Source organism: Curcuma longa, chromosome 9 (assembly GCF_044706935.1).
Source record: "Curcuma longa cultivar G26 ecotype Majalengka, Jawa Barat chromosome 9, ITB_CL_G26_1.1, whole genome shotgun sequence".
Lineage (NCBI taxonomy): Eukaryota > Viridiplantae > Streptophyta > Magnoliopsida > Zingiberales > Zingiberaceae > Curcuma > Curcuma longa.
This window is the reverse complement of record NC_133869.1, coordinates 5,269,526-5,294,455: the sequence shown is the minus strand read 5'-3', so window position 1 is coordinate 5,294,455 and position 24,930 is coordinate 5,269,526. Positions and strand designations below refer to the sequence as shown.

The window sequence follows — 24,930 nt, the reverse complement described above, 5'->3', positions numbered from 1 at the left end:
CTTGGACAGCCAATCCTTTGCGGTTTCCTCTCACCAAGCTTCCGGATCGGCAACAAGTGTTTGTATTTTATTTTTCTAGTCTTTACATTTTGTTCGTTATTATATTTATTCTTTACGGACTGTAAGACGAGTTTCTCCGCCTCCGAACGACGTTCGAATCCCTTGCATTTACTTCTAATCCGCTGCTTAGTTTTTGTTAGTAAAACAAACGAATTGAAAAAGCCACACGCGCTATTCACCCCCCCCCTCTAGCGCGTATTTCGATTTTACAGGATACTCTTGATAGAAGTGTCACCTATGTGAGTGTGAAGACAGGCCGCTTCAATGAAAACTCATGAATCCAAGATGGTGTCCATGGCCGAAACGGAATCAACCATGCGAACCTAAAATAGGTGAGATAAGTCTTTGTGTGGGTGTTATTATCTTAGTATACACCAACAGCTGAGCAGTTCAAGACATCACGTTCACTGCGCAACCTAGTATACTCGATAGCATTCCACTACGGAAGGTTCAAAGCCACAAGCTACCTCTCCCGATGCAGTGACTTATCGATTGGACTCTTGTAAAGTGTCAGCATGCATACACGCATTGCATTAATTTCCATTCATGTGGCGGATTGTTGGATATTGGGGTCTTAATGGACCAATACAGTTTTGTGAAAAAATCAGAATGTCATCAATTGATGAAAGTCGTAATTGACTTCAAAATTGAAATCTACGTTTTGCGTAGATAGATTTAGACTATTAATTTGCTCAAAACCGATTAAGGGTGAATGAGAAATTAATTGTTTGAGATTGGCCCGAATAACATTAATTATTAATTAATTTTATATATAAGGAAATGCATGGGGAATAGTCCCACATCAGAAATTTTTGATGTGTTTTCTTTCCTTATTAATGATGCTGTGTTAATAAAGTTAACACAAAAAGACCAGGTGCTCTCTTCTCAAGGGCGAGTAGGTGCTCGCACCTGTGAACCCGCCACGCACGCACGTGTGCAATGGGCGCTTTGTAGGTGCACTTTGCACTTTGCACGTACGCGTCGTCGCGAGGAGCTTAAATTTATGCTCCAGATGATATTGCAGTGCCTACGTGGCACTCGGGTGATGTGTCAGGCTCACATATGACGTGACAGTGCCTATTTGGCATCCACGTGGGCTAAGAAAGATGACTGGACTACTGACTGGGCCAACGGATGGCAACCGTTGATCAAAGAGGTGTGATGGATCGCATGCATTGCAATCTGGAGCGTTGGATCGTGAAGAGTCACGATCTAACCGCTGGGATGAGACCTAATCTGAAGCGTCAGATCGAATGGATCAATAGATCCAGATCCGACGACTGATGACAAGAGGCGAGATCTGAGGGTTACAACTCTTCAGATCTGATGGATGAGATCAAGAGGGTTATATGAAGGGTTACAACCCTTCAGATCGGACGACCCAGATTGATCCTGTCCAAGGGTCACATCCACTCATTCAACCTCTTCACTTAGTATAAAAAAATCCCTCCAGATTGGAAATTTCATCGATCAATTCATCGATTCTTCTCTTCCTTGTGCATTCATCTCATCTAGTGCATTAGGAGTCCAGAAAGCCTACGAGAAGGTTCGCTGGTCTCGGAATTTGGAGTGCTACTATTCTGAGACGTTCGTCGTCGTATATCTTGGGAACGAATTGCTGCTATCCGTTAGCACCGTAGCAGAATAATATCGTTTACGGAGATAGTGTTAAACACTAACCTCGACGATCCATATCGTACTCCAGGAGCTACCGGAGACAACATGTGTTTCAAACATATATCTACATGGTAATAATTAATGTCATCTTAATGTGTGCTATAAACATCATTCTATATGTTTTTCTTATGCATGTGCATTTGACATAAAAGCTTAGAAACTTTCAACATCATTTCTCCTTTTATATATGCACTTGGAGAGGGGTCACTGTTTGAGCTTTTGACTAGCAATTTATGTAAGATGTGATGATCGATATGTTCCATTCAGCCAAAGATGTATAAATGTATGTATAGGAATATATCGATGTATTGGAAAGTTGATGCTAATATATCTTGTTGGAAAGTTGAGCACTAGATGCAAATTCTCTAGGATTAGTTATAACAAACATTGGAATCTATCTATCCATCAACTAAAAGTAGCATTAAAATGTCTAACTACCTTTATGCTAGTTTTATAGTTTTATATATGATCATATGATCGATATGACTTATCCTTACAATACGATCGATAAATATATAGCGCTACAAGAATTGTCACCCCTATGTATATACTCTCAAGACAAATATGCTAATTAAATTGTTGTGTGTCCACACATATATTACTTCTTCGAGAAGTATTCTTGGCTCCAAGTTAGTCCGATCGCAAACAAGGTGATCGACATGAGACCTAGTCGGTCGAGTTAGGCTGAGTTTTGATGCGGATCGAGCCATCAAATTACTATAAAAACAATTCAAACTATGGAGCTGTGGGAATATTCAAAGTCAGTGAAAGAAGGAAAATGGAAGAAGAAACTGATCTGAGGGAAAGGAAAGGCCAATATTTAAGTCATCTATACTAAGTGGGGTGGGTCTGGAAAAGTGAAGGAGCCAACTCCTGTTAAGGGTGGGGAATAAGAGGCGAGTAAAAGCCTCATTAGTGAGTGGAATATTCACATTGTCTGCTGATTTCATGTACATTTGTGTTCCATGTTCCTTCTTATCCAGTCCTAGGTCAAGCTAGCCATGCATATATGTCTCACCCTTATTCCACCTGGCCTCTTCTCCAGCATGCCACGTCAGCATGCACAGATGTACTTAGACTTGATCATCTCTGCACTAAACATGCATGCATGGGCTCATGCATTAATTAGTTGCAGGAAAGTTTGAAGCAATATAATTAAGCAATCAATGAGCACCAAAGTTAGTGATGAATCCATGAGCTAGCTAGCTCTTGAATTATTGGTAAAGGGGCAGGAATAAGAGGGATTGGACTTCTCCCTATGGAGTATTGATTCCTGGTGAGGAGTGGAGTCTGATTATATATATATGTGTACCACAAAGCTAATTAAGCCATTCTGTGGATTAACTAATTGCATATATAATCACAAATTCCAGTAATTAGTGATTGACTTATGCACTTTATGGCCTTCATTAAGAAGTGGTTTACGTTTCCAGATAGGCATTAATTAATTAATGTGAGTAACTGGCACTGTCAGGAACTGGCCCTTAATTGTGTGTATACTGTACTGATTGAAAGTAAATTTTGCTAATTAGTTGCAAATGAATGTTCATTAAGCTTGGCCTAGTTTCCGTAGAGCTGGGCCGGTACTTAAGCCTAATTGAGATTTATCATTTTTTTATTAAGTCTGGGCAAATGGGGAGGAGCACAATTATACTGCACAAGAAACAGATAGCAGTAGTCACCCACATAAAGGAAAGAAAAGGAAGCATCATGCCTCGGAAATAATTGAGATTGCACATCCTTTTACAAAGATTTGCAGCGTGAGAATCATCTAAAGTTGAGAGATGGTCTTGGATGTCTCTCCCTCCAATCACAATATTTTCTTCAAATATCCTTTTATGTGTATGTATAATATATATTTATATTAAAGTTATCGTTGTTTGACTAACTAATTAGTAATTTTGCATGGCTCAATGAGTTCTATATATTCACAACTTTGAAGTAATTAATGTGTGCCTTAAGTCTAGATTATCAATACAAGTCAGTGGCATGGAAGATCAATCCAACACTTAGAGAATGTTTAATTAACTAGCTAGGTTGTTTGACAGTGCAAATAATTAAGCCCCTCGATCGAGTCCAAACTACACTTTAGAATTGCCAATTGTATGTGAGTACTACTGTCCTCTTAATTAATTAATTAATATTCCTTTTTCTTCTTTCTTCATTTCTATGCACACTGAGTACGTGTATGTAAAGAAGGTAAAGGTGAAACAACGACAGCAACAGAACCTGATTATATTCTCAATTATTGAGTCCCATGTAAGTATAAAAGGCCTCCTCCACCCTCCCTCTAACAACACCACACAACCTTCTCTTCTCCACTATCTCTCTAGTTAACTAGTTCCCTTATTTCACCAGGTAATTAATTGTTTGATCGAACGAACTGCCTTTTTGATCTACATTTTTAGCTATCGTCATTTAACTGAACGTTTTAAGCGTTAACTTAATTTGCAGGAAGATATGAGCAGGTGGCCGGGAGACTGGAACTGCAGCACGTGCCAGCACCACAACTTCAGCCGCCGCGACGCGTGTCAGCATTGCGGCTTCCTGAGGTCTGGTGGCGGCGGCGACCTCCTCGCTGGGGACTTCGGTGGAGGCTCCTCCTTCGCCTTCGCCGCCGCTGCCTCCGCCGCGGTCGACGTCCGACCCGGCGACTGGTACTGCTTCTGCGGCGGTCACAACTTCGCCAGCCGCTCGAGCTGCCTCAGGTGCGGCGGCCTCAAGGAGTCCTCCGCCGTCGGGTGCTTCGACGTCGTCGCCGGCGATGACGCGCCGACCGCCCGCGCGCGCGCCGAATGGAAGTCCGGCGATTGGCTGTGTACAAGGTATAATATATATAGACACACACACACAGGTGAACGTATAATAGTAATTAAATTGTTGTTTACCACTTTAACTAAGTATTTAATTAACACACTCTTTTTCGCAGGTCTGGCTGCAATCAGCACAACTTTGCAAGCAGGAAGGAATGTTATCGCTGCAAGGCACCAAGGGGAGGTGGTGAGTAATTAATTAACCATAATCAAGGGGATTAACTGAATATGACTGATCATATATCAGCTCTAACACGATTAAACTGGTCATTCTTCAACAGGGATCGTGCATTAATAACTCAGAGGAGAAGAAGAAGAAGAGAGAGAGATCTCTAGAGAGAGGGAATGAGCAAATGCTACGGCTCAATTAGTAGTTTTCTTAATTACTTTGCTATCTACAAGTTCTAAGTAGTGTATATGCATGCATGCATGCATGGATATATATGTAACGGTGAAGGAGCAAAAGGTGATGGAAGTGGAACTAATGCTCCTTTTTAATGTATTTTAATATGATCGATATATCGGAATGATATATGTTATTATATATGCTATACAGTTTGAGAGAAAATTGTGTGGAACAAATAACGCAAACTGGTCCCGAAGACGCTTTGCATGTACGATGCAATGGAATTGCGTGTCATGCACAAAGGATGGGGCCCGGAACGTTCAATATTTTTAGATAGTTTTTACAGTTCTTCACAATTTCAAATTATAAAATAAAATTAAATATAATTATAATGGCAATTTTTCAAACCACGTACTTGATTTTATATATTATCTAAAATACATGTCTCATATTTAGATTGACCAAATTAAGTATACTTTCTTATTCTCTTTTTCATAATATCCCCTCTTCTTTTATTATTATTCATTTAGGAAAAAATCTAAGTCATTTTATTTTTTATCAAAAAAAAATTTAATCTCCTCGTCTATGTCGACATTTATCGAAAGGGCATAGTATATTTTCATATTCATTAAAAGATGTATTCTTTTAAAATATCTTTTTCATTAAAAAAATAAAAATTAAAAAAATCTTCTCCTGCTAACCCGAGCAGCCACGTACAACCAGGTTGCCCGGCCAAGGTGGCCACTCAACCAAGGCCACCGTGCGGCCAAGTCGCTCTGCCTGACTGTCGAGCGGCTGGTCACACGGGCAAGGCTGCTATCGTGATGGTGCGACGGAAGATTTTTTTTATTTTTTATTTTTTAATTTTTAATTTTTAATTTTTTTAATAAAAAGAATATTTTTAAAAAAAATACGTGCTTGAATAAATACGAAGGTATAATAAACAATGTCGTTGTTCCAAAGTGAATGGAGTTGACTTTGGATGCAAAATGTGAGGGACCAGCACAGTCGCCTCATGTTTGTCGTCAGTGCTGGCCCAATAAATGACGACGGGTATCTCCGAGACCATCTCCGGTCCTGCCGACCAAATTATGGACGATATTTTTTCCGAATTTTATTTTTCATTATTACTGGAATTATTTTTCACCTTTTTCCTTTTCTGCTTTATCAGTTATTATTCAGTTGTTACACTCGGCAACGTATTTTCATAGTTTTTTAAGTTTTATGTTTTTCATTGTCATTTATTTTGGATAAAAATAAAAAATGGACTCTTTTTATTAGAATAATTAAAAGAGCATTTTTTTCATTTATTATTAAAATGATCTCTCATCCTACCTCAATATATTTTTATTTTTAATGTTGTTATAGTTGCTACCTGATCACAACTATTATAATATAGACATTCAATTCTGATTAACATTAATAATATTATATTATAGTAGATATAGTTCATAATTGCTATAATATAGATATTTTATCTCTTATCAACATTGATCAATATTATATAATAGTAATTACGAATCGTAATTGCTACAACATAAATAATTTATTTCTTATCAATATTAATCAATATATTATAGTAACTACAAAAACATAATTATTATATAATTATAATAATCATCTTTAATCAATATTGATCAATATTATATTGTAATAACTATGAATCATAATTAGCACAATATAAATAATTTATTTTAATTAACACTAATTAATATTATATTATACAAGTTACAAAATCATAACTGCTACAACTATGTAATTGTAGTAGTTACAGAATCATAACTATTACAGTTGTATAACAATTATAATTTTATTATTGCTACAACATAGCAAAAAATAAAAATATTTTTGAAAATAAAAATAGATATTTTTTTACTATTCTAAATTTAAAAATGCTCTTTTAATTTTTGCCCATTTATTTTTTATCTTTATGGTTAGGGTTCTTTTCCTTTTGTCAAGTTTTGTTTCATGTCATTCTCATTCATTACTAGTATAGTAGAATAAAGAGTTTGTGGTTAATTGTAAGTACACTAGTTTATTTGTTGTGAGTAGCGTTGGAGTTTCTTGCGATTTCTTATATATTGTACGAGGTTTCAAAAATAATACATTGAAAACTGTATATGTTTTATTTGGAATATAATGCTTGGTTGAGGATCAAATACAAGCAAATATTGTTGTGGATCATCATGGACGCTAACCATGCCTATGGTCGCAATGACAACTTAGGGCACAATAGGTCGGGTGGATCAAAAATACAAAGAGGCCAAGCCATTTGAGCTAGGTGGACTAGTCGAGTCGCGGACCAATCAAACTAAGTCATGTATTTGGTTTGATATTGATCTATGACTTTGAAATGCAATACATGGACTTGTAGAGCAAGTAATTTAGTATCTCGGATTCGTATTTTTACTACATTTATGAATTAGTTGAAACACAAACTAACTCAATCATATATCACATGATGAAAATTATGGAACAGATCGCCTGCGTGAACCTAATTCCTGCACTTCACCATAAATTTATGGATATGTCGACAAAATGATACTGAGTAAGAAAGATTACCACATCCGCAAGTAGGCTTGCTGTTGGCAACTAGCCTTATCAAATTCAGATCAACCGACAATTTCATCAGAGCTGAGTTGTTCTTCACCACGAGAAGTGGCTTAATATATCTTCATTTATTGTGGTTATCAAAACTTGAACTCGATCTCATCGTGTACTCTGCGACGAGTTTCTCAAATAGGGATGACTTGTTTTCCAACAATCTTGCTGGTTTATCATGCTCCACAATGACTCCTAGTCGAAGAGCATGAATTGCATCTGATATGAATAATGAGGTACCTTGAGTCAAGGAACATGAATAGATAACTTACCATTATCTAAAAGTAAAACCATATCACTATCAAGAACAGATGTTATCCTATGCATAATGGTGATCACAGTGGACTCTGAAAATTGCAGCCTCAGGGTTTTTTGAATCACACTGTCTGTAGTAGTATCCACCGAAGCTGTTGCTTCATCAAGAACCAACACCTTACTTTTTTTCAGAATCATCCTACCCAAACAAACAAGCTGGCGTTGACCAACACTCCAATTTTCTCCATTTTCAGTCACTGAGAATAAGATTCAGTGAATAGCAAATATGTAGGCTTAGCTCAATTGTTAAGAACTCTTTAGCCAAAACTATTATATCTATCTAATTGTGAAGATCCTTTACCTTCAGAGTCTAGCTTTAGTTCTTTCTTTCTCACTTCCTCCCCAAGCTGACAGCTATCCAGGGCCTAAAACATTTGCATTTAGGGGTGAGTATTCGGTTAAAATCGAACCGAACCGAATTAATCGAAAACTGAATAAATCAATTTTTTTTGAACCAATCGAACTGACTGAATTTTCTAATAAAAATCGAACAAACTGAATCGATATTTTATCGGTTAATTCGGTTTTCAACCGAATTAACCAAATTTTTTAAAATATTATGAAAATTTTACTAATGAATTAGGGATTTATAAATTTATTTACTTAAAATTTATAAATTATTTTTCTATTTTGATTAATTCGGTTTATTCGGTTTAACCGAATAAGGAATTTTAAAATCGAATCCAAACCGAATTAACCGATTTTTTTTTAAAAAATAACCAAAATTCTGAAATAACCGAACCGAATTTTTAATTCGGTTCGGTTCGATCAGTTTATTCAGTTTAATCAAATTTTTACTCACTCCTATTTGCATTGAATTAGATCAGCCAGGGTGCAAGAGTAAACAAACAACTGAGGGCAAAGACATGAGTAATAACAAGTCACCTTCCATATCTCTTCATCTTTGTACTCTTCCAAGGGGTCTAGGTTGCTATGAACAGTTCCCTCAAACATCGTTGGGTTTTGTGGGATTATGCTTAGTCTTGACCTTAGATCGTGAAGTCCTACTGTGGAAATGTCGATCCCGTCAATAGCTATCCGGCCAACTGCTGGATCAATTATGCGGAAGAGTGCTTGTATTAGGGTAGATTTTCCACTGCCAGTTCTTCCAACAATTCCAGTTTTCATTCCTCCAGGAAAAGTACAAGTCAGGCCTCTCAATACTAAAGGCATGTTTGCTCTGTAGCAAACCTGCATTATCAAATCAGCACTTTCAGAAAAACTAGCTAATGGAATAGGATAGGACCAACAAATACATACAGCTACATCTATTTTCATCGGGAGAGAAAAGAGAAGAAACTGAAGAGTAAAAGATATGAGAACACTAGTCATGATCATTTATCACACAGTAAGAAATAACAAGAAGCCACAAATCCCAATTACTTGAAGAGAACTGGAAAGAACTTGTTTGTTTTACATAGGTTGGGGTTACCTGTAAATTATGAAGTTCAATTTCTCCATTGGATGGCCAACTTGAGTCCAGTTTATTTGATTCTATCAAGAGAGGTGGTTCACTGTCAATGGTGGCATACTGCAGTATTCGCTCAACTGATATCATTGAGTTTTCGAGTTGACAGAGACTCCACATGAACCAGGCTATTAGCATATTAAGATTAAGTCCATATGCCACAGCAAGGCCAGAAATACCTGAAAAGAAGAGGATGTGAATCCAAAATGGTAGAGATTAGTATTAAATGTCCTTGAGTAATATAGAACTGAACTGCTGGGACATTACCAGGATCAATCACCCCTCTTGGCATGGAGATTAGGAAAACTAAAGAAAAGGCAAACATAAGCGACGACAGCATATCCAAACGAAAGCAAAGCCATTCCATTGCTGCAGCAGTGTGGAACTTGAGTTGAGAAAACTGATCTGATAGGTGGAAATTAGTTTTTATAAATATTTGATTCTGATCAAAACTTCTTATTGTTGTTGATCCAGACAATGATTCCGAGAAATGTTGTATGATTGGAGCTTTACACACACCATTCAACCTGGACAGTTCTCGAGCTGTACCTATGTAATAATTCTTCAAGAATAGGACAAATGCATGATCAGCAAGTGAACGTTTAAGGGAAAGGAAATAACACAAGAGTATAATAAAGTTGCCACCATTTTGGAAAAGTAAATCAATATCATATGAACTGTTATTAGACAAATAGAGATTGAAAAAAAAACTTGTTTGAATACAAGAACTAAATGTCAACTAGAAAATGCTAACAAGTAAACCAAATCTGTTTACCGTCCATATCGAAAATTTCGGACACAATAGATTGAAAAAAAAAACTTGTTTGAATACAAGAAACTAAATGTCAACTAGAAAATGCCAAGAAAATCAAATCTAATTAGAGTCCTGGGTAGCAAGTATGACACAATAGATCACAATCCTTTATTGCTCATTTCTTTGGATTTCTTTTTTAACTTCTTGTGCTTTATCTTGCCTCTTACACAATTCTTCTTCTTCTTCTTGGCGATTTTTAAAATTTGATATTCTTTAGCTACTATCTATATGTTTTTGAGCTTGCCAAGCTGTGATTTATTATGAGGGGGGGGGGGGGGGGGGGGGGGGGGGGGGGGGGGGGGGGGGGGGAGCTACTAGGAAGCACAAGTTTCACCATTTCTCCTTTCTGTTAAAGCTATCATTCGTCTATTAGCCTAGAAGTGCCTCGGTATCAAAAGGAGATGAATCAAGTAATCAAGACAATAACATGCATGTCCTAGGGCACACTTTCTGACTAACAGAACTCGTTGAATATTAAGTAGTTTGCTTTTAGAGACTAAGCAAGACAAGCAAAAAGAAAGCCCAAACCTGTGCATAAAAATATGTAGCTCTTCTACCCATGAACCGAAAGGTGATTTACATGGATCGGTATGATCGGTATACCGAACATTTTGAACAAATGCATTTTTTAGGCATAGAATACTAAAACCTCATATACCGAATTTTCGGTATACAAATTCCGGTATGGATTTTAGTAATAACGGTATAGAAGTTTTTTATGCCGAAATTTTCGGTACGGTATACGGTATCGTATGTAAAATTCGGTATACCGTACTATTTAGCCCTAGTTGTGGGATGGCTATATAATCTTGACCATCATTAAGCTCCATACCACAATTATAATCAACAGTGCTAAATTTCTAGGCAAATTTTCACTTTTGTTGTCCTATGTTAGACCAATGTCGACTGTGTTGTCAAATTCCTGAAACATTTGCTTTAACTACAGAAATCAATGGCAAAGTCAAATTGAAGAAAACAAAACCGAATAAATCGATCAAACTGACAATTAAAAAATTTGGAAAAACAAGCAAATTCGGGTTTCGGTTTTATTCCTTATTCGGTTAAACCGAATAAACCGAATTATAATTTATAAATTTTAAGTAAATAAATTTATAAATCAGTAAACTTTTCATAATATTTAAAAAATTCGGTTAATTCAGTTGAAAATCAAATTAACCAATAAAATATTGGTTCGGTTTGTTTGGTTTTTAGGGTTTAAACTAATTCAGTTCGGTTCGATTCGATTCGATTTTAACCGAATACTCAGCCCTAACCTTAATACCTGATACCAAGTGTAGGTTGCAATCACAGGAATAAAGACAATGAATACTTGCCATGCAACTTGCGACATGACTGCAATTATCCCAACAAGTTGAATGAAAGAAAATGCAACTGTGCCAATTTGGTAAGGAATAGTGGTTTTGATCCGTTGATGCCTGCAAAAGAAAAAGTGCAAACAGTAATGAGAGGTAACACATGCAAACAAAATTCTACTTCTAGGGATGATTTACTAAATCACATACTCTATTAAGGATGCGGCCGCTAGGAGTGGAATCGAAGAACGACATAGGAGCACGGAAAATGCAGTTATGCAGCTTGTTAAATAAAAGTGTTGATGTCTTGTATCCAGCTGTTACAAGCAGCATAGCTCTCACAAGTACACAAAAGGAGCTTCCAACAGCCAATGCAACTAGGGGTGGGAAAAAATACTGAATTTTCGGTATACCGCACATACCATACCGATATTTACCGTCCATACCAAAAATTTTGGTATACTGAAAATTTCGATACGGTATAATACCGTACCGAATTTTTCGGTATCGGTATCGGTATGAAATTATTATTTTTCGGTATTTCGGTATATACCGAAATACCTATTATATATCCTCTTATAAATTATTTATTATTTTTAAAATTGATATTGGGTACGGTATTTCGGTATGATCGGTATACCGAACATTTTTATACGATCGGTATGATCAGTATGATCGGTCGGTTGGTCGGTATTTCGGTATGATCGGTATACCGAACATTTTGATCGGTATGCATTTTATACTATACTGAAAATTCGGTATACTGAATTTTCGGTATACCGAAATTTCGGTATAAACGGTATGGTAACGGTATAGGTTTTTTTTATGAAATTTTTGCGGTATACGGTATCGTATGTAAAATTCCATAAATGCAACACAAACACAGATGAGCACTGATCCATTAACAGGAGGTTGCTCATCTTATGAGACGGGAGCTGTCCATGCCATCCAATAATTGCTTCCGATTTGAAGAACTTGAAACAGAACTTGTCCCAACAAAATTAGAGGAACAAGAGCTCCTCCATAGGCCATCGTCACATACTTCCAATAGACCCAAAATCCAACACGGCCTTTCTCCCTCTCCTCTTCTTGAACAAGTTGTCCCTTTTGGCTATATGTTTCGTCTGCCTTACCATTTTGTGCATCACTGTTAACACCTTGGCTGGGAGCTGCTGCACCAATATTTGTGCCATTGTCATCAACTAGTGCATTGTTATTGGGAGCACCAACGCCAAGCTCAATGGAATCAAGTGCTGCCAAAGCATCCTTGTGGGCACCAACCAATTCCCTGAATTCTGTCCCTGAGTTTAGCAGGTCATTATACTTGCCTGCTTGTACGATCCTTCCATCTTTCATGCACTATGAATTAGAAAGCAACATTTTCCTAAGCTACCTAAGAAGCCTATGGAGCAATCACAAGATGGAAAAATCATGTAGGAAAAAGGAAAGCAAAGGGCATAAATCACCAGGACAAGATCAGCTGAAGGTAAGAACTCCACTTGATGAGTGACATATATTATTGTTTTTGAAGCTAGATGACCAAGCAAACACTCCTGCAATTCAGAAGATAATGAGAAACAGAGGAAAGATGAGTTTAAATTGAATGTGCTAGTAATCCCTATGCCAACAAAAGACTGAATTTGCTAAAAACAATACCATAAGAATACTTAGATCACCCAGAAAACAAAAATAAAATAAAGAAAGAGAGATCGAATAATATGCCAGCTTTTAATTTGCCTACATGGCGATTGTTTCATCTTACTTAGCTCAATGTTTACTAGTTTAAACAAAGCAAAACATCATCATTGAAGTTGAAGGGAAGCAATGTACCTTAATCTGCTAATGCTAGATAAAGATCTTTAATAAGATAAAAACATATTAAAATTCTCAACCGCAGGCAAGCAACAACACCTACTGGACTCAGTGTGCAAACTTAAATCATAGATGCAATCGAGCAAAGAGTTATTTTGGTAAAAGAAAAACACTGATATGGTTGACAATTATATGACCATAGATGCATAAATGTTGAGTTTATATTCATTCTTGAAACACCATATCATTAGCATAGGAACAAAGCATTCACCATGTGTATTAGTTCATAGCACCATACAAGATTAGGAAAAAAAAGTGCGTACCTTAAAGAGATGGGTTCCTGTGTGAGCATCTACGGCACTGAAAGGATCATCAAACAAGAAAATATCAGCATCGTGGTACAAAGCCTGAGCAATCTGAATCCTTTGCTTCTGTCCGCCACTCAAGTTGATGCCCCGCTCTCCTATCAATGTCTGATCTCCAAATGCCAGGATCTCCAAGTCTTTCTTCAAACAGCAATCTTCAAGCACCTTCTCATACTTCTCCCGATCCATATCCTTACCAAACAAAATGTTATCTTGAATCTTACCACTTTGTATCCAAGGGGACTGGGGTACATAAGCAGTTGTGCCACAGAGCCTAACACTTCCAGAGACCTTGGGCACCTGGCCTAACAAGCTCGACAACAAGCTCGATTTCCCTGAACCAACAGTGCCACAAACAGCAACCCTCATGCCTCGCAGCACTTTGAAGTTCAAATCCTTCAAGGTCGGAGCATCCGGAGAGTGATCCCACGAGAAGGTTCCATTTACCACTTCTGTTGCGATCTCGGAAAAGCCACTCGGAAGCCTTTCTATGGTATCCGATTGCAGCTCTTCGAGGCATAAGAATGAAGCAATTCGATCAAGAGAAACCTTGGTCTGGATGATCATGGATACCATGTCAGGGAGGTTGTAGATGGGTTCCTGCATTACTCTAAGGTGCGTTTGGTTCAAGTTATGATATATAACCTTAGTTATGTGATTACCAAGTAATCACATAACCAAGGTTATGAGGCATAAAACATAACCTAATATTGTTTGGTTCACTTTATTTATTTGGAGGAAATAAAACATAACCAGTTTTATATTTACTATATTACCCCTCATTCAATTATATTTTAATATAATTCATTAAATTAATAAGTATAATTTGTTAATTTTATTTTAATAAAATAATTCATTAAAAATAATTATTTTAAAAAAATTTATTAAAATAATAAATATAATTTATTAATTTTATTTTTTAAAATTTAAAATAAATATATATATATATATTAATAAAATAATTTATTAAAATAATTATTTTAATAAAATAATTTATTAAATTAATAAATATAATTCCTTAATTTTATATTTTAAATTTAAAATAAATTTATATTTCTTTTAATAAAATAATTTATTAAAATGATTATTTTAATAAAATAATTTATTAAATTAATAAAGATAATATGATAATTTTATTTTAATAAAGTAATTTATTAAAAATAATTATTTTAATAAAATAATTTATTAAATTAATAAATATAATTGGTTAATTTTATTTTTTTATTTAAAAATATATATTTTTTAATAAAATAATTTATTAAAATATTTATTTTAATAAAATAATTCATTAAATTAATAAATATAATTCATTAATTTTATTTTTTAAATTTAAAATAATTTTTTTTAATTTATAAAAATTTAAATTAAAATTTATTGAATTAAATAATTTGATTTTAATTAGATTTCTTAGTACTTTTTAATTGACTTAGTTTTAAAATCGGAGGGTAATTATGGAAAAAATTTTGTTAACCTCAGGAATCCTAGAAAACCTTAGGCTGCCAAGGTAATCACATTACCGGGTTATAATCCATTTGTTGATGTGGCGGTGATGTTATATTACTTGGGAATCGATCATAACCTGAACCAAACAAGGTTATCAACGATAACCTCCGACAGTAACCAAGGTTATCAATGATAACTTCCAACCAAACACCCCCTAAAGGTCGCCAGCGCCGAGAGCGCCGAGAGGACCTTTCCTGACGATAATGGAATCTCTACTAGCATGCAGAATCCAAAAGTGACGACCACCACAAATATGGGCGCCCCCCCCCCCCCCCCCCCCCCCCCCCCCCCCCCCCAGAAGACCAGTTCTCCTCGTTCTTCCTCAGCTTGATTACTTTCGCCAAGAACTTCATCTCCCAGCCTTGCAGCTTGAGAATTCTCATGTTCCTTAAAATCTCCGACGTCGCCTTCATTCTCGTATCCTTGCACTCATCACCTTTCCCTGGTACTTTTCCTGCATCTTCCCGAGAGGCACATTGGCCAGCATCACCAGGACCGTGGCCAGCAGTGCGGCTCCAGCGGCGAGGCCCAAGTTGGTGTACAAGATGAGCAAGGCGAGCGCGACCTGCAAGGGAACCAACCAGAGGCCGTGCACGTACCAGCTGAAGAGCCCGATTCGGTCTGCGTCGACGCTCATCAGATTGATGACCTCGCCACTGGTCTGTCTCTGCTTCGACCGGCTCGACAGGGCGAGGCCTTTTTGGTAGATGATGACGACGAGGGCGGCGCGGATTCTGATCCCGGCTTGCTGCAACTGGAAGAACCAGTGCCGCTGCGACAGGCACTCCAGGAGCTTGCCCACAACGAAGGTCACCACAAGCCAGTAGCCAGAGCCGGCGAACAGAGGCTCGCCGTTGAGGTACCGGACGAGGATGTCGATGAGGTAGGGGCCGACGTAGGTGGCGAAGGTGTACACGATCGCGTAAACGGCCGTGACCGCCACTTGCTGCCACGTGGTGAGGAGCAACGCCTTCGCGAGCTGGAATGTGGTTACGGAAGAAGTGCTGCCGATAACGGAGCAGGCGTCGAGTTTGGTTCTGAATACGGAAAAGATTCCGTCGGTGCATGTAATCTCGCGGCTCCAGATGAGGCACATCGGCGAGGTCGAGGGTTTTCCGGTTGCCGACGGCGAGCAGCGGACCAATCCAGTAGAAGGTGAGCGTGCTGAGGAACCCGGCATTGGCGAACAAGGAGATGTTTCCCGCGCAACTCTCTGCATTCGCAGAGACGCCGTTCAACAGAGGCTCCTCGGTATCAGACACCGCTCTCTCCTCACGGCTGTTCCCAAAGCAGGCAGCAGAACTGACGATAAGAGTTGACAGACCGGAAACGATATCGAACACCCAAGCGGGAATCGACAAAGCAGCTCGTTTTCTCAGGTAGAAGAGATCAACGGCGAGGGAGGAACATGACATAAGGAAGAACAATCCCCACCAGATCCTAAGAAACACCGGGAAGCGATGGGAGCGGAGGCCAACAGCGAGGTAAGCGGCGGTGTTGAGCCAAGTGGCCGCGCGAAGCGCGGCATCGGAGAGGACCACGGCCTGGTCACGCTGCCATCGCCGACCTTCCTGATACCAGACAAAGGTGAGCACGGCAAGACAGAGATAAAACACTCCGACGACGGCGCAGGTGGAGATCAGCAATCTCTGAAACAGAGACGTGCGTCGCTCTGCTCCTTGTTTGGATCTTCCGGCGTGCTCTGATGCCGGTCGGAGCCAGAAGAAGGCGAAGGCGAGGAGGAAGAGGAAATGGAATGCAACGGAGAAGCCATGCAGGACGACGACGGCCGCGTCAGCGGGCACGGCAACGAACGAGAGAATCGACATAGTTAGCTTTTCCGCTGCTACTTCTCCTTCTTGTCCGAGTGCGCGCGCGGTTAATTCAGAGAAGGAAGGCGGCTCCTCGCGGCGCAAGCAAGAAACGGAACGCAGCGCCCGATGGGAATGGTGGCGGTAGAGGAAAGGGACAAAGAAGGGAGAAGGCGATCGGGTGCGTTAGAAGGTACGTGGAAATAGGGAGTGATATGAGAGAAGTTAAATAATTAGGGTAAGCATTTTTAGGGTTAGCTTTTTGGCGGTCAATTAGGGTATTTGAAAGTTAATTAATTAGGGTAAGCATTTTTAGCAATTGTTTGGTTGGAACTGATACTGGAATATTCTCCAACTTTAATTGCCAAACGTTGATACCGTCCGCCGTCCGGCACTCCTCGAGTTGTATTGTTTCGTCTTCATTCCTAATTTGGTAAAACCAGAGTGGATTCCAGTAAGTCTTTTCAAATTTTTATAGTAAATTGAAAGAAAATCAGGGTGTTTTAGCAATCCAAATGTTTCTAATTTTACTATTACAACTCAATCCTTTATTTTCTAAAATTATATTAATTGTTGAGAATTGTTTAATGTAATGTTAATAAACATTTTTTTCAGATAATTTAAAACTATATTTAATAAAATCAATTTATTTTCTCTTAAATAATAATAATTATTATAATAATTAAATAAAGACAAATAAATATAATCAATAGTATTCTGGGGCGAATCCACTTGGGATAAGGTAGCCCCACCTATTTTTTTAAAAAAAAATTGTGAAAACAAACTCTAGTTCCAGTGGATCATACGCAAGTTGTCCTCCTTCAATTTTTGTCATTTCGTTGATGATTCTTCTAGAGTTTAAGACATGAGTTATGTGTATTCAATCCCTAGACAGATTTCTAATCAAATTCGATCGTGACCACTGCCTCCCTTTGAGTTTTCGATAGCAATTTGGGCAAAACCATCACATGGCCAGCTTACTCTGATCCAAATCAATTTTGCTTTATTTTTGAGGAGTTTTGAACTTAATTCTAGATCTAGGTTGTAACTATTTGTAAGAAATTTTAACTCAATTCTAGATTAGGGTACTATTTGTTAGTTTTACGATTTTGATAATTTTAAAGCTCGATTGTAGCTTGTATTGGTCGATTTGTTCACTGTCTTGAGTGAGAATTTTACCCATTTGATTTAGTGTGATTTGAACTCATATATCGCGCTAATATTATTTATTGGTTGGTTTATTGTGGTGGTAAGAGGCAGAACACTTCTCTCAAGCAACAAGGGTTTGAAACCCATACAACGCATGTTATGGCGTTCAAACAACTAGTGAGGCTGGGGAGCCATGTCGCTTCTTGGATTTACCTGGTGTGCGATGTTAGGACCCATGCGAGCTAGAGGGGAGATGAATAGCTCAAATCGCTTCGTCTCAATTTTGTACTTGTCTACACAACATTAATGCACAACGAACAACAAAAGAAAATACAAGCACAAAACAAATCAATTTTATTTGGTTCCTCTCAAGGTAACTATTTCAATGTCTAGTCCTAGCGATATACCACTATTATAACCTTCTGCTTCTCAAATATCTTGTAGAGGCGGAGAAACCTCTTACAACTGGAAAGTGAATACAAGCAATACAAAATATAAATGGAAAGCGAAACACTTTACAATTGAGAAACTTTGTTTTAAATGCTTGCTTGTCACTTTGAATTGTCTTTTGATGGTGGGAAATGCAACAACACTTCCTCTCCAGTCCCTCAAGATCCAGATTGAAAATTTTCTCGAAATGCCTCTTTTAAAACTTTTAATTCGATGTTAATTTTCACCTATCAATTGATTAATCTTACTCATCAGTCAATTGATATGATCTCTAACACTATTATTGCCATGGAATGACTTTTTGAAATTTATCTAATTTTGTTGATCATTTAAAATCAGTCAACTGATTCATCTAACAATCAACGGATAACAATCAGTCGAATCAAATGGTTCAATCGATCAGCTTCTGTTCGATTTTTAAAGCTAGCAGTCAACTGATTGAATACTGTAGCAAGCTACTATTTTTTAGCAATGTAGCAAAAATAATGTAGCAGTACTATAATTCAATTACTGTAGCAGTATTGTAGCAACTCTATTTTGAGGTTTTCTGTTCATTAGTCGATTGGTACACCCTATCAATCGATTAATACTCTTGTTTGAGCCTTATCAAAATTGAATTCTCGCCTTATTCGATATTCAATTGACCTTAATCTCGCAGAACTTTTTTTATCCGACATCCAGTCAATCTTGACATGTCGAGATTTTCTCGTTGCCTAACATCCGATCAACCTTGACCTGTCGGGACTTCCTTGTTGCTAGCATTCGATTAACTTTGACATATCGGGACTTTCTCATTGCCTAGCATCCGATCAACCTAAACCTGTCAAGACTTCATCATTGCCTTACATCCGATCAACTTTGACTTGTCAAGATTTCATGTCTCATGTCAACTCTCTATTGAACTTTCGATTATCAAATGTCTGATCAATCATTACCTACTTGAACTTTTTATCTCATGTCAACTCAATATATTAATTGATTGTCAAGTATCCAGTCAACTTTGATCTACTTGGCATCTCACTCGGCCAACTAACATATTGATTAAACATTGAAACATCAATTCGAGTCAACTCGAGTTTGGTTAACCTTAACTAGGGGTCGATTGCACCAACATGTGAAATGTGGGACCGAACTGTACATCCAAGAATTAGTTGGCCCATAAGATCCAGATACCTTGTATAAAAAATGGTTGATTTATTTTTCTAGATTTTGAAATTGTTGACTTTGAGGTAAAATATATTTGAAAAACTCTAAAATTGTCGAATATTTATTTAGTTGCAATTATTTAAGTAGCCATAATATTAGGTGATGATGTTTATGAATTGTCAATCTTGGATTTTTAGCCTAAAAATTTATTGATGTGAATTTTGCAAAAGCAATCCATTAGTTGTGATATTTGAGAATTATTGATGTTATAATTATTTTTAGGCTCGCATTATGATTTTTCTAGTTAGAAATAATCAAAAATAAATAATTATGGAATTTAAAAAATAATTCTTTGATTAAATTTTTTTGGATTATTAGAATTTTCTAATTAAATAATTTCTTCATTTATTCACTTTAATATAGAAAATTTAGAAAATGAAAAACAAACTATCAACTTATTTTTTTAACCAAAAGAGTAAATATTAACAAATTAAGGAAATTCTCCATCCAATAGATATCTTAAATTTCCGTGATCAAATTGATAGAACTTGTAAATCCTAAATGACATAAGTTCTATAAAATCGAATAAGAATTTTAAATAGGAAATATAATTCCTTGGAAAGGATTTTAGAACATACCTTACAAGGTCGCGGTTTTCGACCTTCTCATCGACGGTGTGCAAACCATTGAGGATCTCCTTGAAACGACCATGTAGTTCGCTTACCGTTTCATTCTCCTTCATTGAGAGATTTTGGAGTTGGTTCAAGAAGAGATCTCTCTTCGCAATCCGGGAGTCTCGGGTCCCCTCGTGAAGCTCGATGAGCTTGTTCCACAAATCCTTCGCGCTTGTGAACGGACCAACCTTGATGAGTTGATCTTTGTTGATACCGCATTGTAGAGTCACCACCGCCTTGGCATCGGCTTGTCCTTTGCGCGTTTGCTCCGCGGACCACCTTGATGAGTCAAGTTCCTTACCTTCTTCGTCCCTCGGTGGAGTGAAGCCTTCCTTGACCGAGAACCACATGGAAATGTCGGTCTTGAGATAATACTCCATGCGGCTTCTCCAATATTGGAAGTCGGCTCCGTCGAAGAATGGTGGTCGATTGGTGCTGAAGCCTTCCTTCATGGCCATCTCTCTTGCTCTTTAGGGTTGGAATCCAAGCAAAGAGCCCAGGCTCTGATACCACTTGTTGAAGATCGGGAGATGGCTAGAGAGGGGGGGAGTGAATAGCCTCTCTTTTGCAAATCGATTTTCTCCTACAAAATCTTAGTACGCAGCGGAAAATAGAAGAAAATAACTAATAAAATAAAGACAATGCAAACACGAGGATATACGAGGTTCGGGGATAACTTGCCCCTACTCCTCGGCGTGTCCGTAAGGTGGACGATCCCTTGATCTTCGGTAGATCACACCCCGGATGAATCCGGCTAGATAATGTCTCCTTCTCGGTGGAGTGACCTCTCCACAGCCAATCTCAAGAATATATGTTAGGCACAGAGATTATAAGAAGAAGATTGAGGCCAATAAAACAGTGAACTTACAGCACAGCCTCAACACAAAAACCTCAAAGCAGAAGCTTCCCGAGAGCAAGAGCACCAGCTCCTTGCACCACCTCAGGCAGAGAGCTTCAAAGAAGAGCAATGAACGCAAGCAGAGAACACAGCACAGCAAGCACACACACAGCCTTGCTTCTTTTCGTTTGTTGTTAGTTCTCTCTACTCCTTCATCTCCTTCTTTTAGTCTCTTCTCTTCTGCTCGTTCAACGGTCGCCTGAGTCCACTGCACACTGAGCCAGTTGCTGAGCCATCTGAGCTCTCCAGCACCACTGAGGTCTCTCCTCCAGTTGCTGGACCACGCTCCTCTCAGCACACTGATCATCCTCCTGTTGCAGCTCAGTCTCCCGCTGTCTTTTACCTGAAAACCAAAGTGCGACAAACTGCACCAACGGAATGCCAAGCCTTGACCCTCCCTAGTCTTCATTTGAATTCAAATCCCATCTGCAAACTCAGCAAGTGATTAGCAAAGCATATATCAGAGTAGAGAATCAGGAATCAGAAATGAGCAGAAGCCTCTGAACACGATCAGAAAAATCTTAATCGATCAGGCCATCGATTAAACGTCGCAATTCGTTTCTCTGTAAACCGTGTAATCGATCAAGCCCAAGCAGTAATCGATTACCACATATCTTAATCGATCCGTTGATCGATTAAGATATGGTAATCGATCAGGTGATCGATTACCGATCGCTAATTCCATTTCTCGTTAAGCGTGTAGTCGATCAACAGATCGATTACCATTGACCATAATCGATTGCCCAATCGATTATGGTGTGTTCTGTGGGTTTTCCAAATTCTTACAGAATGCTCTGTAATCGATCATCAGATCGACTAACCAACTAACCCTTGGTTAATCGATTCACCCATCGATTACACCAAAGTGAATTTGAATCCCATGCAATCTGATCACTTGGTTAACTTGGGTCTCACCCGAGCCAACCACATTGGATCATGTATTCAGAGAACAGGCTCTCAAGCCTCCTCTGATAATGATCCGGTCAGAAGACAGGCTTCCAAGCCTTCTTCGACCAAAGTCCGGTACAGAGAACGAGCTACCGAGCCCTCTCTGACCTAATCTGGAGAACGAGCTACCAAGCCCTCTCCAGACTCCATCCGGTCCAGAGAACGAGCTACCGAGCCCTCTCTGACCTAGTCCGGAGAACGAGCTACCGAGCCCTCTCCTCCATCCGGTCCAGCTAGTCCGGAGAACGAGCTCCCGAGCCCTCTCCGACTTCATCCGGTCCAGAGAACGAGCTACCGAGCCCTCTCTGACCTAGTCCGGAGAACGAGCTACCGAGCCCTCTCCGACTCCATCTGGTCCAGAGAACGAGCTACCGAGCCCTCTCTGACCTAGTCCGGAGAACGAGCTACCGAGCCCTCTCCGACTTCATCTGGTCCATTGGTCAATCTGAATATATTGAACTTAATTCTTGTCCAACTAAAATGAACTTAAATCTGTGTCAACATCAAAACAACAATCGGGACAAACTGCATCAACACTCAGCTGGACAACCCCAGACGTGTAAATGTCTAATACCAGGCTTTCTACCCGTCCACATCTCGAATGGGGTTTTGTTTACTGCCTTACTTGGTACTCTGTTAAGTAGGTAAACTACAGTCATGAGTGTCTCACCCCACAAAGATTCAGGTAAAGAAGTGAAAGCCATCATACTTCTTACCATATCTTTTAGGGTACGATTGCGTCGCTCCGCTACACCATTTTGACTGAGAGTACCAGACATGGTATATTGAGGCACTATCCCACACTTTGCAAGATAATTCGTAAAAGGTCCTGAACATTATTTACCTGATCCATCATATCGATCGTAATATTCACCTCCACGATCGGATCGGACGGCTTTAATTTTCTTACCTAGTTGATTTTCAACTTCGGCTTTGAAAATTTTGAACATGTCTAAAGATTGCGACTTCTCACGAATGAGGTACAGATAGTCGAATCAAGAGTAGTTGTCTATGAAACTAATAAAATATGTGTGTCCATTCCAAGATGCCTTAGGGAATGGTCCACAAATGTCTATATGTATTAACTCCAAAATATCACTACAACGACTCGCCCTCTTATTTTTTTTGTTAGTTGTCTTTCCCTTAACACACTCAATACAGACATCAAAGTCTGTCATGTCAAGAGAATCAAGAATTTTATATGGCATTAACCTTTCTAGGCGTTGTTTGGATATATATCCTAAACGCCTATGCCACAAACTAGATGAATTCTTATTAGTCAATTTACATTTTATATTGATACTATGCATAATTACGTTGTCATCCTCAGGAGTTATGATGTTTAATTTATAAAGCTTATCAACCAGGGAACCATTACCAACCAATGCTGAATTATAGAAAATACTGAAAATTTTATTTTCAAATGAACAAGAATAACCTGATTTGTCCAAACAAGAAATTAAATTCTGTCAAAAAGATGGTACATCAATGTATTTTCTAAATTTAAAAAATATTGGTTCCTAAATAAAGCTTAAAAACATCAATCGACTCGACTTTAGCCTTTCTTCCATTTTCAGTATAGATGTATCTTTCACCATCAAGCGAAAGACGGCTCCTGAGACAACCCTGCATAGTAATAATTATGTGAGTAGTAGCTCCAGTATCTATCCATCAAGTGTCAACGGATACAATAGCCAAATTGACTTCCGAACTAATAAAGTTGAAAAGTTTACTTTTCTTTATACGCCAATTGACATATTTATGACAATCTTTCTTCATATAACCTTTCTTTCTGCAAAAGTAACAAGTGGGTTCCTTATCTTGTTTCTCGTGCTTCTTATGGTCAATATTCATATGATTTGTAGTTTGTTTTCCCTTTCCTTTATTATTGATCCTTTTTTCGTTTCTTGCTCGGACCTCGGGAACCAGATGCTAAGTGAGCACTTTGAGGTGTCTCACGCCTCAGTCTCTCCTCTTCTTGCACGCACTAAGCTATAAGCTCATTTAATGTCCACTTATCCTTTTGAGTATTATATGAAATCTTAAAAGTAGTGAACTGTGCATGCAGAGACATCAAAACGAAATGCACTAACATAGATTCAGACATATCAAGATGAAGTGCTTTCAGACTTGTGGCGGTATTGGACATCTCCATAATGTACTCCCTGATATTTTCTTTGTCGTTATACCACATAGTTACCAACTTCGAAAGAAGTGTGGTAGTCTCGACCTTTTCGTTTGCAATAAATCGGTCCGCTAATTGGCTCAGGAAACGCTTAGCATCCTCTGCTTCAGTAATAGAGCCTTTAATTGGTGTCGGTATGGAAAGCTTCATGATACTTAGACACATGCGATTTGATCGCTCCCACTTGTCAAATTCAGCCCTCTGCTCTATGATGCTAGCACTAGTCAGAGGTGCAGTGCGATCATATTTCAATGATAGTCCAAGTCCATACAACCTAAGACTACGAGAACGTAATCTTTCCATTCAGCAAAATTACAACTAGTTAAAGTGGGGATGTGATTAATAAATTTAATCCATATCTAATAATACCGGAACGGACTAACGGATTTTACATATTTTAATCCACATCCAATAATCCGAAATCTGATAAACTTTAATTAGATCACTTGAATGGGTTCGGTTCGTATCCGCATATATAAATTACAATTAAGCCCACTTTTAAGAAATTAAATCTAACACAAATAACTTAACAAATATCCTAAAATTGATGTTGATGTCAATTCTCTTAAACCTGATCTAGAA

The 24,930-nt window shown here is 38.2% G+C and overlaps 2 protein-coding genes and 1 pseudogene across 2 annotated transcripts; 1 reads left to right on the top strand and 2 right to left on the bottom strand.

The window, feature by feature from the left end:
- Positions 1-4,029: 4,029 nt before the first annotated feature.
- On the top strand, positions 4,030-5,101 carry LOC141835177 (RNA-binding protein involved in heterochromatin assembly dri1-like). The gene is made up of 4 exons (XM_074722608.1): positions 4,030-4,095; positions 4,192-4,562; positions 4,667-4,737; positions 4,832-5,101. Exons 2-4 carry the CDS (start codon positions 4,198-4,200, stop codon positions 4,843-4,845), a joined length of 450 nt encoding a protein of 149 aa, XP_074578709.1. The 5' UTR covers positions 4,030-4,095; positions 4,192-4,197; the 3' UTR covers positions 4,846-5,101.
- A 2,469-nt stretch (positions 5,102-7,570) lies between these two features.
- On the bottom strand, positions 7,571-16,916 carry LOC141834439 (ABC transporter C family member 3-like; annotated as a pseudogene).
- Positions 16,917-18,442: 1,526 nt separating this feature from the next.
- Positions 18,443-20,775, bottom strand: LOC141834438 (uncharacterized). Its single transcript, XM_074721778.1, has 2 exons — positions 20,282-20,775; positions 18,443-18,512 (listed from the first exon to the last, which is right to left on the bottom strand). The coding sequence occupies exons 1-2, from the start codon at positions 20,773-20,775 to the stop codon at positions 18,443-18,445; spliced, it is 564 nt and encodes a 187-aa protein (XP_074577879.1).
- Positions 20,776-24,930: the final 4,155 nt, after the last annotated feature.

Coding starts and splice junctions, on each gene's coding strand:
- LOC141834438 (XM_074721778.1), bottom strand. CDS start 20,775: ATGGCCATGAAGGAAGGCTTCAGCACCAATCGACCACCATTCTTCGAC. Junction 18,513..20,281: donor GAAAACCGCGACCTTGTAAG/GTATGTTCTAAA, acceptor TTCACTTTCCAG/TTGTAAGAGGTTTCTCCGCC.
- LOC141835177 (XM_074722608.1), top strand. CDS start 4,198: ATGAGCAGGTGGCCGGGAGACTGGAACTGCAGCACGTGCCAGCACCAC. Junction 4,563..4,666: donor GGCGATTGGCTGTGTACAAG/GTATAATATATA, acceptor TCTTTTTCGCAG/GTCTGGCTGCAATCAGCACA.